This window comes from Coccinella septempunctata, chromosome X (genome assembly GCF_907165205.1).
Source record: "Coccinella septempunctata chromosome X, icCocSept1.1, whole genome shotgun sequence".
Taxonomy (NCBI): Eukaryota; Metazoa; Arthropoda; class Insecta; order Coleoptera; family Coccinellidae; genus Coccinella; species Coccinella septempunctata.
In genome coordinates, this window is record NC_058198.1 from 4,275,212 (window position 1) to 4,292,147 (window position 16,936).

General features: G+C 35.9%; 1 protein-coding gene across 1 annotated transcript; it reads right to left on the reverse strand.

Annotated features, from left to right (window-relative positions):
• Positions 1 to 1,124: 1,124 nt before the first annotated feature.
• LOC123321341 (ceramide kinase) lies at positions 1,125 to 13,897 on the reverse strand. Its single transcript, XM_044908837.1, has 6 exons — positions 13,319 to 13,897; positions 11,045 to 11,266; positions 7,653 to 7,991; positions 6,199 to 6,429; positions 4,850 to 5,306; positions 1,125 to 1,827 (listed from the first exon to the last, which is right to left on the reverse strand). Exons 1-6 carry the CDS (start codon positions 13,428 to 13,430, stop codon positions 1,746 to 1,748), a joined length of 1,443 nt encoding a protein of 480 aa, XP_044764772.1. The 5' UTR covers positions 13,431 to 13,897; the 3' UTR covers positions 1,125 to 1,745.
• Between the last annotated feature and the right edge of the window lie 3,039 nt (positions 13,898 to 16,936).

Here is a 16,936-nt window from a genome sequence, read left to right on the forward strand (position 1 = left end):
GTAAAAGTCATATTTTTCGTATTCACGTGATATGCATCCAAACTTTCAAGTTTTTCTCGCTCGAAAATAATTTTTTTCCATATTTTTGATTTGAAATGGTGCAATACTGATTCGGATACTGTTTGCGCGCTTTTTTTATTGTCCAAATGTCTGTTATTTGCGAATTCGGAGTCCAAAATGGTCTCGTACCGATATGGTTTCTCTCATTGATGAATAATTCGTAGTAGGTAGATTGTATTATAACGGTAGAAAGTTTTTCAATATTCAGATAATGCCGATCCAATGGAATTTGAACTCGGTGGGTCGCTAAAGGATACCTTCTGAGACGTGTGCAAAATTTTGCGAGGATAGTATCGCTAGAAAATAGAAGAAAATCGCGAAAATATCTCTTCATCTCAGAAAGTGCTTACCCGTCAGATGGCGCTCAAAATTTGCATTACCGACGAAAAGTTTTCTCCTCTGCCAAATGCTTATTTTCAACTTGATCTGATCTGAATTTTTCTGAAGATCAAGCAGCGTTTAGCAAGTTCAATACCTGAACGGGTGGCCACGTTAGTAATAAATTTCTACAAGAACGCGAAAGCTCTTGACTTCACCTCAGTGATTCACCCATTTTCTCAGTTGAATTGTAATTTTGATGAATTTCAGATTGTTGTAAAGTAATCCCAGCCAAAGTACCCACCCCTAGCAATTTTCATTTTCAAAAATAATTGAACATTTCGAAGATTGAATTCTAAGTTTCATTTCAGAGCAATTTTCAGTAGGTGAAACATTCCATTCGAAGAAAAAAAATCATTTCTTGATATAATCTCGTTGATAGAATTCTTTAATGAAGTGGAAATTTTTCTTGTTTGAGTGAGCTCCACGCAAAGAAATTCATGAATTATAATATGGCGGAATAGGGAGGTTTCTAGGGTGCCTACTCTATCTGGCAATCCAATTCGATTTTTCGTCGGAAAACGCTAGATGTCGTTGGAAAAGTATTTTCCTGATTGTGAAACTCGTCAATTTTCATGGAATCTAAATTCTTAGTTGAAGCAGCATTTCTAATGGCTTTGTGAAAGTTGAATTGGGTACTCATTGAATAGTCTAAGGAGCGGGGTGGTTTTCATTGAAACAATTTGTAGGTATAAGGAAAATCTCTTTATTAAATAGGCATCAAAAACATCAAAAATTCGAACCTAAATAAATGCAGAATCAATCTTTAAAATTTCCACATTTAATTGAAGAACGTTTCTCGTCCCCAACAATGGATAAAATACAAAAGTTAGAGTTCATCTATATAAAAATTAGTAAAATGGAACATTGAGCTTGGATTGAGGCAAGAATATATAGCATTAAAAACATTCAATATACGTATTGGTATCATGTTAATCACAAGAGCGGTTGAGTGGAGAGCCTTGCGAAAATTACAGTTATAAACATTATGCAAACTCAAATTGGGAGGCAAATTCTTAAAAAATATATACATATAGATTGAAGGGATTTCCTCAATTATCTCAATCTCACAATAAATACTCTACTATCACATAAGTTCTTTTCTCAATACTGAGCAAATACTGTAACGTCCAATGTGGTCGAACAATTTAGCTTGTTACAAAATAAATATTGCCAATTCGTCATGGTGTGCATTTCAGAACGCGACTGCTATTGATATATCTTTTGTATCCTCTGCGAGAAATTTCATCGTCAACTCCATAACATACGATAAAATTTTAAATTGAGAACTACCAAAAAGAAAGGCCTCATATTCCACAGCATTTTGTCTCACGTTCTGCAACTACGGGCCTTCCTCTGCTGAAAATTGTCAAAAGTTGACGGCTCACCCTGAAACAGAAGGAGAATTTTTTTTATAGATAACACTGATCGACAAAATTATAGCTTTGTTCTCCCACCTAAGGAAAATATATATATTTTTAATCTTCGTAGCCGAGGTATGAACGCACGATAAATAAAAAGTGGAAGTTAGCTCTTGTTGTTTTTTACTAATTATATTCATGATTTTTAACAAAAACAATGCATTATAATATTTGCAATGGTGTAAAAGATTCCGATCGCTTAGATCTTTTGTCTTTTCTGCTGTAGGACGACTCCAGTATTTCTCTAATGATGGACCAACAATAATCAGCAAGCATAGAGGGTTCCCCTTTGCCTTGGTAGCGTTTTTCGAATGACGCGATGTCTTGATGGAATCGCTCTCCATGCTCGTCACTTAGAGCTCCCATATTTTGTGGAAAGACATTAATATGTGATTGCAAAAAGTCTATTTTTAAGCCCGTTTGCAACAGCCGAGAATTCTCTAGAGAATTTGCTCGAAAATTCATGCGCCGTGAATTATATACTGTTGCATACGCACTTTCGGTAGAATTCTCTGTTCAGTTGCATACAAAATAATCTCTGCCGTTTTCTTGCGAGAATTTTGTAGAGAATTCTCGGCTGTTGCAAACGGGCTTTAAGGACATGTTGCATCCCATTTTTTGATGAGCCTGTAACATCGTTTTGACGATATTTACATATTGCGGAGATTTGTGATTGCCAAGAAAATTTTTGGTCACTTCTACAAAGGACAACCAGGCTTCTTTTTCAAAGTCATTCAATGCTGTCAGAAACTGAACTTGTTTCAATAGTTTGTTTATTTTATAATGTATCGTAGGGTACAGAAGTGCGAACATGGACAATTCACGCATGTCTTTTATTTTGTTAACGGGAGCTAAACAAACGTAAGTACTATTATTTTTGTAATAAGGTGAGGGATACCTAACAAAACAAATATAAATCTCTTAGGTGGGAGAACCCTTGTTGAATAGTGTAATTAGAGCGAAAAAAATTCGGGTTCCCATAGTGAAGTTGGATGGGTCAAACGAACCGCGCTCGTAATTTCCATTAAAGCACATGTTCCTGCCACTTCAATCAATTTATTACCACTTATGTGTCCGCAGTAGGCACTTATCCTCCCAAAAGAAATATATGCACGTGTAAAAACGTTCGGTTTGTGCCAATTAGAGCCGTTATCTAAACGACATGCGTCAAGAGAAATTCCTTCGATGTGAAATATGAGGAAGAGTTTTCGCTGCATAGTTTATGGGACTTTAATGGCCATTAAGGAATCGTAAAAATTTGTAAGAATTTTTTGTCCTGCACTTGTCTTCTCTCCCATATATGAAGGATAATTTATGAGGTGCGAATTCAACCATAAAAACTTTTTTATAGCTGATTAGAGCGAAAAAAATTCGGATTCCTAGTAAAGGTGTATGGGTCAAACGAACCGTCTGGTAATTTCTATTGAAGCGCATGTTCCTGCCACTTCAATCAATTTATTACTACTTAGGTGTCGGTGATGATCGTAAATCTTCAGGTTAGGTTTCTGGCAATTGAAGCCGTTATCTAGAGGACATGCGTCGAGAGAAATTCCTTCGATGAAATATGAGGAAGTGCTTTTGTTGAACGTTTTATGGGACATTCATGACCATTAAGGAGTCGTTAAAATCTGTTTTTTTTTCCTGCCCTTGTCTGTCTCCCATACAATAAGGATAATTTATGAGGTGCGAATTTAACCATGAAAAAAATGCGGATTCCTCAAAGTTGTAGGGTCAAACAGACCGCGCTCGTAATTTTTTTTTGGAACATATGTTCCTGCCAATTCAATCAATTTATTACTACTTAGGTGTCGGTGATGATCGTAAATCTTCAGGTTAGGTTTCTGGCAATTGAAGCCGTTATCTAGAGGACATGCGTCGAGAGAAATTCCTTCGATGAAATATGAGGAAGTGCTTTTGTTGAACGTTTTATGGGACATTCATGACCATTAAGGAGTCGTTAAAATCTGTTTTTTTTCCTGCCCTTGTCTGTCTCCCATACAATAAGGATAATTTATGAGGTGCGAATTTAATTATGAAAAAAATGCGGATTCCTCAAAGTTGTAGGGTTAAACAGACCGCGCTCGTAATTTTTTTTTGGAACATATGTTCCTGCCACTTCAATCAATTTATTACCACTCACGTGTTTGCAGTAGGCGCCTATCGTAAATCCTTCCACAGGAAATATATGCACCTGCAGGCAGGGTTGGTTTGTAGCAGTTGAAACCGTTATCTAAACGACATGCGTCGACAGAAATTCCTTGAATGTGGAATATGAGGAATTGTTTTGTTGTATTTTTAATGGGACAATAGTTTTTTTAAGCACGTTTGTTCAAGAGGTTTGGTATGGCAATTGAATCCGTTATCCTACTTAATTCATTCGATTTAAAACATGAGGGATTTTTTTATGTTTCATAGTGACGTTTTCATTACAATTTATTACACCATGTCCACTTGCCATTTTTATAACTTTTGAAAGGCATATTTTTTTTAAGTATTATAATGAATTGTAGTCCAAATCTCATTTGGAAATGGCAAGTGTGATAAACTTCGGATATGGTGTAATAAAGTGTAATAGAAATGCAACAAATAGATCTATGCTTCGGGTTTTGGCAGGGAGAATTTGCTGTTGTAGCTTCAAATCACTTGCAATTATAGCGAAATTTGTGTGGGGTCTGTTTTAATTGGGATAGCACTATAATAGTTTCGAAAATTTGAACCAAAATAAAGTTTTGGGAGGTCTTTCTTGAAATGGTTCGTTTTGAGCCCCTTCTCCCTTTGGAAGTGCATGAAAATTCACTATTTCAGTGTATTCTCATTAATACCCTCTGGGAAATCGAATAACAGGAGTAAGAATATTGATCATAAATTGTTGACAGTCTCTATTACTCTCAATTTCGAAGGACAGTCACTTGTGGGCAAAGGGGCTCAAAAAAAATTACATATATGAAAGATCTCCCTTATCTATCTCAAAACTACCTATATATACCTACTTGGCGCGAATATTGGCTTGATGCTGTATCTCTCCATCGCAGTTCCATCTGCTGGTACTGCCCAAAGATCTGAAACAGAACTCTTTGGCCGAATACGTTTCGACAAATGGCAATTCCTCGATGTGTTTATTCTTGTTGGATAAGTTCAGGAGAAGTCTCAGATTGTTGATGAAAGAACCGTGTCTAACCAGTACCAAATGCATATTCCCATCACCAAGATGACTGTAGGGTGCAATTCCATTCGGACTTTTGCTGCAAGCGCAGCTAATGTTGGCACCGCTTATCATGAAAAATTTTCCCTTGATCGTTTTCCACTGCGCCTTCACTTTCTCATCGCCAGTTTCATTTTTGCAAGTGTCGCAGTTCTCGTAGCATTTCTGCGTGTTTATATCGTCATTATCAGTCAGTATTGCCACCTCCCCTTGATAACCTTTGTTCGCTACGAGTTTCTTGAAGCCTGAAAATGAACAGAATAAATCGGTACAGTTTCCAGAATGAATATCTTGAAAATTTACGGGAGCGCTGAGCTGATTAACTGGCAATTGAATCTAAAATCTAACTGCCAGTTTTACCTGACATTTATGGATATACATACCTAAGTAATTGCTAGTTTGATCTGGCAATTATGAACAGGTGTTATTGCCAGTTCAAACTGGCAATTATGATATTTTTCCTGCTCAGAGCTTCCGTGAAAATCAAGAGACAGAAAAACTCATTCACGGCAGTAAATTTTCCAATGCCGCAAATTTTCAAAGGCTTTTTTTCACTTCTACCACTTGAGGATTCAACTACCAGAACGGAATAAACCTGTCAAGTCCAGTGCAATTACTAGCGAAAATATTTTTATGTGGATTTTTTGTCCATTAAATAGACTTGACAGCCATTAAACTGTCATAGGTCCTAAGTGCATCGCTCGTATTTCACATTGAAGGAGCTATTTATGCAAATTTTTATTATGTGCGGACAGGAGGCATATGTTTCTAATCCTTCCGAGGAGATAAGGACGCACCTGCTCTCGGTATGTGAAATACGAGCGTGCATTATATTCTTATAAGGAGATAAGACGCCGGCGTTTTTTGCGGAAGGTATTTTTATTGTAATGGTTAGAAATTGGTAGGACATTCGTGAAGCCCTTCTCAAAACGATTTCATTAGTTAGACTTTATCTATCTACATCATTTTCACCAACTTTCATACGTCCGAATGATTTGAAATTTGGATGGTGTTCAGTTGAGTCTTTACTCAAGTAGTGTTTTTTTTTTTTTTGTGGAAAAAAATCTTTGCAGATTTTCAATCTATCAAGCATTTTCAGAAATCTAAGTGAATTTTTCACTTTTCCCATTTGTGTACCTGAATAATTGTAACGTTGAGGTCCCATCCACCTATGCCTATCACTATTATATGCCACATCCCCCAGATATCCGTAACTAAGTACACTTGCGTAGAGTTTAAGTAGCTGGTTCTCATTATAAACAGAGACTAAATCCAGTCCTACGGAGTCCCCGTAAATAATATGGAAAACAGCGGTAGTTGGGTCGGTTGTTCCATGAAGGCAATAAGCTATAGTATCCGTACTGCCACCTGAAAAATATTCACGTGTGAGCAAGCTTTATTACATAGTTTCATTAAAATTTGGGCATCGAGAAGGTCACAGAAGTATGACATTTCCGTCCGTAAAAAAATAATAATAAATTAATAAATCAGAAGAGCACGGCGTTTTGGAGGTAAAAATTCAGAGGAAAATTTGCATAATATCATGTAATTCATGATGAATAATTTATGAATGTTGAAATTCACTCGAAGGTGTTTCAGAAGGAACGTTTCGAATTTTCGTAGATTATTTCCAATGATGGACAGGATCTCCAAAACTTTCATAATAGATATATTCTTCCATTGGAAAACATGTTGAATATACATCCATTTTTTGGGGAAAATGTGACTTTTCTGAGTCTAAATTCTGAAATATAAGTCAGAATTCTGAGTTGCAGGAGAGAATATTCTGAGTTGCAAGTCGGAGTTCTGAGGTACAAGTCAGAATACCGAACTGCAAGATGGTTCTAAGATAAAGTCAGAATTCTGAGTTGCAAGTCGAAATTCTGAGATATTAGTCAGAATTCTGAGTTGTAATAAGTCGGAATTCTGAGTTATAGTCGGAATTCTGAGATACTAGTCAGAATTCCTAGTTGCAAGTCGGAATTCTGAGATATTAGTCAGAATTCTGAGTTGTAATAAGTCGGAATTCTGAGGTACAAGTCGGAATTCTGAGATATTAGTCAGAATTCTTAGTTGCAAGTCGGAATTCTGAGATATTAGTCAGAATTCTTAATTGCAAGTCGGAATTCTGAGATATTAGTCAGAATTCTGAGTTGTAATAAGTCGTAATTTTGAGTTATAGTCGGAATTCTGAGATACTAGTCAGAATTCTTAGTTGCAAGTCGGAATTCTGAGATATTAGTCAGAATTCTGAGTTGTAATAAGTCGTAATTCTGAGTTATAGTCGGAATTCTTAGATACTAAACAGAATTCTTAGTTGCAAGTCGGAATTCTGAGATATTAGTCAGAATTCTGAGTTGTAATAAGTCGGAATTCTGAGGTACAAGTCGGAATTCTGAGATACTAGTCAAAATTCTGAGTTCCAAGTGAGAATTGCAGCATATCACTGTAGTTGAAGTAAAGTGCCGACTTGCAACTCAGAATTCTGACTTGTATCTCAGGACTCCGACTTGCAGCGAAGAATTTAGCCTTTTGTGGGGCACTTATTCTTTTGTGTGTTGAACTGCAAACTGCTAGGTCCAAATACGTACCTGGAATGATACCGACTGGTATCCTTGGATTGGGCAGAGGTGTGTTGATATTATCGGCTTCGATTCCTTTGATCTTGCATTCCCTCAGAACGAGACCGTTGAACAGCTCGGAAACTGTGCCATCGCCGCCCACGCACGCGACCGAATCGAACATTTCCAAACTGCCGTTTATCAGGTAATCCCGAATTTGGTCCTTCCTCTGCGACACGTTGACTGTGACGTCCATCCCTGCTATTTCGAAGAGGGGCTTTCCGTACTTCGTGTAGATTTGCATCGAGTTCTTCCTGCCACCGAATGGGTTGATGAAGATGAGCAGTTTCTTTGGACGCTGACCGAGGTCTGAAAAAAATTCGATGGAGATTCAAACTTTTCGGAATAGGTATTCTTTTTTTGTCGCAAGGTGAATTGTTGTCGTAAATTTTTGTTCCCTTTTCGAAACGAACGAAATTAAGCAATTATGAAGGCTATTTTTATAGTTGACACTCAAGTGTATTCATTTTTCATGTAAGTTGGCTTGTGGAGTTTGGCGAGGATTGTTCGGTTTGGGAAAATAAAAATTTTAGGACCGATTTTACTGCATGTTGAAGAAATCACAATGTGTGATCTCCCATTTACTCATATTTGCGCGCATTTTTATGTAACTAACGATAGTTGAATAAAGACGCCTTGCCAGGGAATTTTTGTGATTGCTTCCAAGCCCTACTCGATTTTTCTAGAAAAATCTAGAAATTCTATATCCCAAAAACCTTCCACCAGATAGCAGCAAGTAGCATCTAACTAATAGTCTTTAGCTTCAAATCTGTATCGATAAAAAGAAAATGTATTGTCAAGTATTAATTAACGAAAGGCATTGAGTGTGGAGAGGCAAATGTACAGTTCTTCGTTTTAATTCACGGAATCAACATAACGGGCCAAAAATAGCCAGCACACAACAGTTTTCCTGGGATCAATATCCGAAAAAAATTACGTTACATTCAACATGCCGCATAAATAAATACTCGTAGTGTTTCTGCTTATACGATTAAAATTTTTTCAGGCCTTCTTACTGGAACAGTTTTACAATTAAATCAGACTGTTCCTCCCACGTTAATGAAATCCTCTCGTGATTTATTGATTGTTATCAACGTTACCCAGTAATTTGAGCACAATTCATACCTAGAAATTTCGCTTTCATATTATGTGTTATTATTATCTTTCTTTATTAATTTTCAGATAGAACCTGACACTATCCCTAAATGAAGCTACTGTGCTTATCTAAAAATCAGGTTCTACTTTATTATTGACAAATATACGTTACCCTTGACCTTTCGCAAGTTGAGTAAATTGTTCTGAACTGTAAACTGTTCATTTACAAGTGGACTCGCCAGTGGCTACCAGGAAATGGAGCAATTTTAATTGAAATTCATTTGGGCAAGCAGGATATGTTTTTACGTTCTTTGTTAGTGCTGGTTTCTTGTGAAAAACCTCTGTTCCTATACGATCACAGGAAGTGATTGTCAAGGATGGAGTGCGAGTTTCACGCATACTGAAATCAAATGGGGTCTTAAATGTAATTCGTCAATAAATAGTATCACTTGCAAACATAGCCATGGAGGCCATTTGGTTGATTATATTTTCGGCAAAATTTCCTCTATGGAATGAATTATTTTCCACGAAAAACGTGTTTTTCCCGTGAATTGGAAACCCCACAAATTAGTCGAGTTTGCAGCTTGGTGCAATTTTTATGAATTTCTTTTCATTTCCCGCATAACGCAATCTGAAAGGTGCATGCTATGTTTAAGCCTTGAAAGACTGCAATGAGCTGGGGTAAATAGCATTTCTCAAAGGAGGTTAACGACACTGTAATTTGTTGGAATATTGCGGAACTTAATAATGGGACATTGAGTCAGAGTTTTATTTCCATACAATTCTGTAGATCTTTGCGAAATAATGCACGATTTAGCTTTTGAATTTTCATGGAAATGAATTGGAAATATTTCGACTACATATTTGGAAATATCACACTCATGAGATTTTTGGTCAAATTTTCAGAATAATATGAAGTAAAGCTTAATATATTTTAGGTTTCCATTTTTTTTGCATAGGGATGACAACGTCATTGCTTAACCCCTCAATTTCAGCCAATATACAAGTATGTGGACTTGAGGCCATATTTGCGATGCATTTAGCGTTTGAATTTGCGTGTGCCAAAATCGTTTTCTCATTATCGTCGATATGCGTCCACTTATAATAATTTTATAATAATTATCGTTGAAAAAATTCACAAAAACGAATAGAAAAATACGTTTTCTTGCAGTCCAAGTAATTCCTTAGAAAATTCTAAAGGTAAATTGATGAAATTCGGTATTTTTTACATTATTTCCATTATAAGACTTGTGAACATTGCGTTGAAAAATTTACGAGGTGAATACAAAGAAAACAACATTAGTTTGTTTTCGGATCAGTAGTTATGGTCGATGGTACAAAGCTCATTTTTCCTGATGGCTTGTATGTTTTTGATCATCAATTAATTCAGGCTCATTAGAAACATTTTTTTTCTCCAGCGGATGTTTACGAGAAATTCCTAATTAATTACAGTTGGTTATTAGCATTGTGTTCGCTTTTTGAATTGGTTATTAACGTCATTTTAGGTCTCGTTGAATCCTTTTGGAGTGATATTCCCAATTGTGAGTTCATGACATGAAAATTTCCCATGAAATTTTCATTCTTAGGTTGTCTGATTAAATTTCTGTTTGTCTATCTTTTTCATCTGATTTTCATTCAGATTTGTGGTAGTGGAATGTAGAGCGTTGTTGGAAGTTTGCATTTTTTTGGATTTCAAAGGTTCGTTATTGGAAATTCGAATACAAATACTTGCTGTTTACAGTCGTAGCGGAACAAATATTTGTTGAATCACAATTCTGACCTAATAACCAACTTCAAAAGAGCATATCTAAAATTTCTTTGTCAGCTATTTATACCTTTGTACATCAAATATCTCGAGATCAACCTTAACGAAATGGAAACTGCTCGGATTCGCTCAAATGCTGGAATTGGCTTGTGAATGCAACACAATTTCAATAATATCCTATCGGTATGCGTCGTAGAATACCTATTTGTATTCAAAGCAGAATTGCTTTATTTCTTTTCACATAAACGTGAAAGAAAACTCCTATCTCACCCGGATAGGGAATTCTTTGTTCATATTGTATACATAAACGTCAACTTTCGTTGTACATTATTTCAGTATCTACATTATTTCTACAATGAATAACCTTTCGGAGACCATACAAAATTAAAATCGAGACATTTTTATGAAATATTTCGATCCAATTTCCCTGGTCAACTTTCTGGACGTTGTAATATTTCACCCAATTTTCCCAGTAAAGTTTGGCATGCCACAATAAACTTACCGCCAAGCTGCTTCTCCAAAGTTTTGATCCATGATGTAACTTGTAGGGGGTCGGTATGTTTCAAGTTCAAACTTTTATGCTTCCATTTACCACAGGACTCTCTGGAACCGTAGTGTATCGTGAATGAGAAGGGGTCAATCTCTGGATCCTTCGATGGATGACTGCATTTCAGATAGTCTGGTTTGACGGATATTATATTCTCCAATTTGACGCTCTTCTGTTCTGAAAAAAAAATGAAAATGGTTCAAGCTGCCCTTAGCGTTGGCTCTTCAACTGTTTTCCGAAATGCAGGTTCAAATTTTAGATAAATAGGGCGTTTCTCATAGCAAAAAGAAACATTTTTTCATGTTGGTTCTGTGGAAGATAAATTATGATTTTTTTTTAAACTTGTTTGCACGGTTTTCTAAGATTGTAATGGGTCTGCACGTGCACTTTATTCTGTGGAAACGTAATCTCGTAATTTTATGGTTTTAATGAGCGTGAAGTTGGAGAACGTATGTGAAATATTTAGTCAACACCTAATAAACTTCCGGTTTTCGTTAGGTGTTAACGGCTTGGTCAACTTCACTATGAATTTCTGCAACGGTTGAGAAATGATAGAGAGATAATGACTATATTACGGATTGAAAAATGCACCACCTAGGAAATTTTATCTGGCAGACATTCAGAATTTCGATATTTCTGGAAAAAGCCTCCACTCATTAATTTCCCATAGTTTGGTGAATGACTGTGTGATCATCACTACAATGGGTCCACATTCCTGAACAAGATTGACGAACGCAAGTTTATTTTCGTCCATATAACATTATGAAGTAATTTGAAATCGATGAGTTTTGATTTGAGATAAGACCACTTAATTTTCACCTGTAGAAATTTAAACTTTCACACTGTTACCGACCCAAGTTTATAAGTGGATGTTTCAGACGGAAAAATATTTCAATACTTCGATTTTCCATAGTGAAAACAATAGTAGTATTCTCTGGATCAGAATTTCTGTAAACCGTTTTGACAAATCCCAACCAATTTTCATAAGGCACAAAAAATCCCAGATACGGAACTGATTTGAAGTTAGTCACAATATAAATTGGGAAATTCAAATGTAAATCAGAATTGTAGGAAAATTCCTTGGATTGCTGATGAAAACCCAATCGATTCTGTACACATAATTGCAAATTGAGACGCTCAATAAATAGAAAATTGTGGTAGACCTTTGACGCCACGTGTTTTTCATCGCTTGGCTCTTACAATTTAATTGGAGAACATAAAAATAAAAGACCTCATTTCAGGCACGTATTGGTAAATCCAATATTTCTTTTCCTTGAATTGGGGAAAATATCGAAATTGTCGTATTGTTCTGTCCTTTGAAGGAGAGTCTATCTCAAAAGGGGATGATAGTACTAGACAAACTCTCTTTTTGGCTATGAGGAATCCGCTAACAAAGTGAATACATCTACTATTTATGAATCGCCTTGTATACGTTTTTGATGCTAAAAAATTCGTCAAGACCAAACGGTTACACTGAGATCGATGAAATTTCGAGATTTATAACTGAAAGAGCTACTCTTTCAGAATATGTACCTATCGCTTTTAGATCTACGATAATTTTTCTGGGAGGTACGCGTGTCGAGAGTTGACAGTCGAAAAATTCAGAAAAAAGTCACTTGAAACGAACAACGGATTTTTCTTTCAATTTAAATTTAATTGGGAACTATTATTGAGCTTTCTATGAGTCAAAATTATAATCTTTATCCATGCTTAATAATTTGAATGCATGCCTTCTACATTCTCGAGTGGCATATCTCGCATATCTACAGGGCGATTATGTCCTCGTTTCACTTCAAAAGTTTGTAGTTATACAGGGAGGTTTCTCGAGATTTCACACGTATTTCGTGAGTACCTAAACCAATTAGCCGCCTTTGTGTTGTTTTTCCGTACGTTATTCATTTTATAGATGAGCATCAGTTTGGCGTTGAAGGAAAACTTCTTTTACGAATGTTCAGCAAGCGAAAGTTGTCTGAATCTTGCCTAAATCCACGCTGACCCAGAAACTAGACCAGCCAACGTTTCTTGTTGTAGAAATTACCTTTGGACTCCACGCATGAAATCGAAAACGAAAGAAATTTTCAGTCGCGCTACTCCACGTAAAAAAAAATTCCCGATTGGATGGTGTTTCCTCAGGTTGTGTAGTCATGCTAGATACGATATCGCCAAGCCGACAAACAAGTCGATTAAAATTCGAGTTCCCGAAATTTTCCAGAGTCGCAGATTACTTACCAAAGGGTGGTTTTTCGTAATCCCAGATCAGCACACTCTTGTGGAATATAACGCGAATTTTTTTCGATGCATTCGTGAATGTAGTTAACAATACGACATCCTCGGTCATCATTGATCGTATGCGAAACTCATTAAGAACCTGAATTAATAAACGCCCCTAAGGAGCAACAATACATAACTGTTGTCCCACTGAAATTCGAACAAATACCGGAAAAATCGATGACAATATGTATTTTCATCTGTACCTCATCACGAAATGGACAAATCTCGATTTGAGGGCAGGAGATTAGATATCTATCGTCAAGAATCCTATATAGTAGCGATTTCTGTTATCGGATAATTCATCTCGATACTAACTACCCGCATTTCCGGACTTCTGTTGACCACAACACTCGGAATATTGAACTCCGCGATTTTCATCACAGTAAAATCACAGCCAGGAAACATTCGAACATCGGTACATCTGTAATATTCAACTTTTAATTCTGAAAATGTATTATATTCGCTTTTGTTGTGAGGGAATGGAAGCGAAGCGTTTTTCCCCACACATTATATCCCAACAGCTGACTGGATTTGACTGAATGACAAGTCCGTCCTTGGTTTGGATGTGGGAGAATGATCAACAAACCGGAGTACTTAAAACTGGCTGTATAGTTTTCCACTCCTGCCCGAGCAGATCAGCTGCTGAATGCACTAGATGTCGCCAGTGATTTCAATAGGCATTTTCCTTCTCACGGTTTCAAAATCTCATTATTTCAGGGACTAAACCACTAGTGGTTCGATACTTGATTCAATAATTGCAACAGACTATTTCGTACCTAATCAAACAGTAAAACGCGACGTATAATAAAAGAAAATTTGGCCACTAAAACTTTCACATGAAGAATTATACAAGGTGGTTCTTTGCCTCGTACAAATATTTTAACTGTAGATTCTTGTAGTCAAAAGAAACACTTTTTTCCCATACCTTTTTTTCCGATTCGGTCCTGATAAAGAGATACATCCATTTTATGTTTTCATAATGAGCTGTGCCACCCCTAGAAAAACAAAATTACGTTCAGAATAACTAGCTAACCCTGTGACACTACACATCTGTAGATCTTTTAAAAAGAGTTGTTTTCTATCAAAATACCCAATTTTTCGAATTTCAAATCACTCGAAAACAGCGCATTATACGAGAAAATATGAGGAATACTTTTATTTTACAAAACGTTCAAATATTCATTAGATACCCATCGTCCAACTTAGTTTCAAGAGTTGGGTTCTTTGAATTTTTGAAATTTTCATGGTACGTAATGGTCATAATGAGAAAACTGAAAGACGTTGGTGATATCTTGTGTTCGAAAAAGATTTATAAAATAAATGAAAAACTATATTCCGAAATTCATTTCATTCCATAAAACAGTTTGTGAAATAGAACCAAAAATAATATTTTTTTTAAAGTTTTTCAACAGCCTGTATCTTTCTTTTGCAATTCCTTTTATCCAATATAAGGCCACCCTGCGTTGACACGAAACAGAAAGCTCAGTTATCTTGAAGATGAATTATCTGATGTCATTCTGCTCTTGCGTTCCCATACTGGTATCTGACAATCGCTTGATTCTTTATCAGCTCAACAAGTATGGTAAGAATATCTCCATATAACAACGTCTCAACCCTTTTTAATATGTTCGTGCTACACAAATATGTATCAACGTCAGCAATAATTATTCTTCTTAATACTCGCCATCTTGGACAGAAAGATACTCAGTCCAAGAATGAAGGTATACTCAGTGACTTTAGAAGTGTTACAGCTAGGAGAAATGAGTTCATCAACTCGATTTTTCGTCAACTGAATGGCTCTTTTGAAAGCGTGCATGATGATAATGTCAACCTTCAGTTATTTTTGTGAAGAAGTATTCTTTAAGACTTTATATGGTCTCCTATTACTGCGCTACTGTAGGCCAATTCTTCTGAAAGTATATGAATTTTGACACGCATGAAATCGATCTAAAAGGATTTTTTTTCTAACTACTTTTGTAGTCACCAAAATGAAATCTTTGTGGTATGAAATTTCTAGTAAAATGCGACGGTAACTCTTGTACTAATACAGATAACTGCTCCTGGCTACAGAATATAAAAATATTAATTTTTAATTTTTGTTTTTGTCTGGAAGCCTCTCTAGGCAAGATTATGCTGTAGAATGATTAATTAATGTAATCTTAGTCTTGTCAATTGGTTCTAAGTTGCCTGTTGCCTTCAAAATGGATTAAGTCTTCTACCTGTTGAACTCAAAAATATATATGAAGTATAACTCAGAATTAAGTCAAGTCGAGTCAATTTTCAGCTCAAAATGTTTCTGCACACTGAGTTTCTCATTCTTCTTTTTTGTGATCCTGCGGATGTTGATATTATAATCTATTCTTGACTATACTGTGTTGTTCTTCAAATCTAAAGAAAGTTATATATAACCCTCATGCCATAAATAGATTACTAATATTACTATTCATATTACATATTTTTTCGGAGAGGTGTCCTGAGTTCTACCACATTGTATCGAAAGTACATTCGTGTCAATCCTTTGTCGGCGAATTTCTCTATAAAAATGTTCACCTGATTCACACGGGCGTCTTTTGAAAGTCGGATACAAAATCATAACGACATTCTCGATCAAGATGAAAATATTATATAACCGATTATAATAGGTTAACTACCTATCCCATGAGACATTTCCGGTTTTTACCGGAGTGGACGATGATCGAAATGTAGTTCCGTGAACGCAGCCTTACGTTTCTAGAAACAATTATAACCGAAAGATAGCTGCGGGCGTAAAGAAGATGCGAATCACTCATGAAGTCCTATACTTACCTGAAGAATTCCGCATAGCACCGCGGTTTGCAAAATGCGACATCATTTATGCAAATTCATGGTGATTAATGCTAATCATCATCTGGAATTTCGACATATCACGGATAGTTTCTCCAGTGATGTTCGAAAGTAATTTCATATTCGAGTGCTTATAATATGCGGTCCGACAACAGAGAAAAATTGGTTGGATGAGTACGAGCGTGTATGTGGCCCTTTACCACTTTTTTTAACAGTTTTTATTGAACTACGACTTAATATCTGATCGTTGACCAATAACATGCTCAGAGAGGCAATTCAATATAACTCTTTTTTTATTGAATAAGCCTATGAGCACATTCTGTATACGGTGATGATTTATTTCTTATTTTATGTTATACAGTGAACACGTAAAGATGCGAACATATTTATCTTCTTGAAATCCATTAGATTTCAAGCGAAATTCCTGAATTGTGCCAATTTTCCATCTTTCTCAAACATGTCATGTGAAATATCTTTATGTCATCTTTTCTTCAGTTTAATTATTCTGAAACTTTGAACAAATACTTACCTCTTTAGACACATTTATATAAAAAAAATTGTTGTAAATTCTGGGTACTGGGTGGCCTGTTTTCAGAGTCACTTAGTATAGTGTGGAAAAATTATAGCATCAGATGCATTATACAGTATTAATTAATTAATAGGGCTTGAAGTTTTTGACACAATCCACTTGGGACTCAAATTTGCATTTCACTTCTTCAAAATCGAAATGATTTCTTCTTTCTCCACAAAATT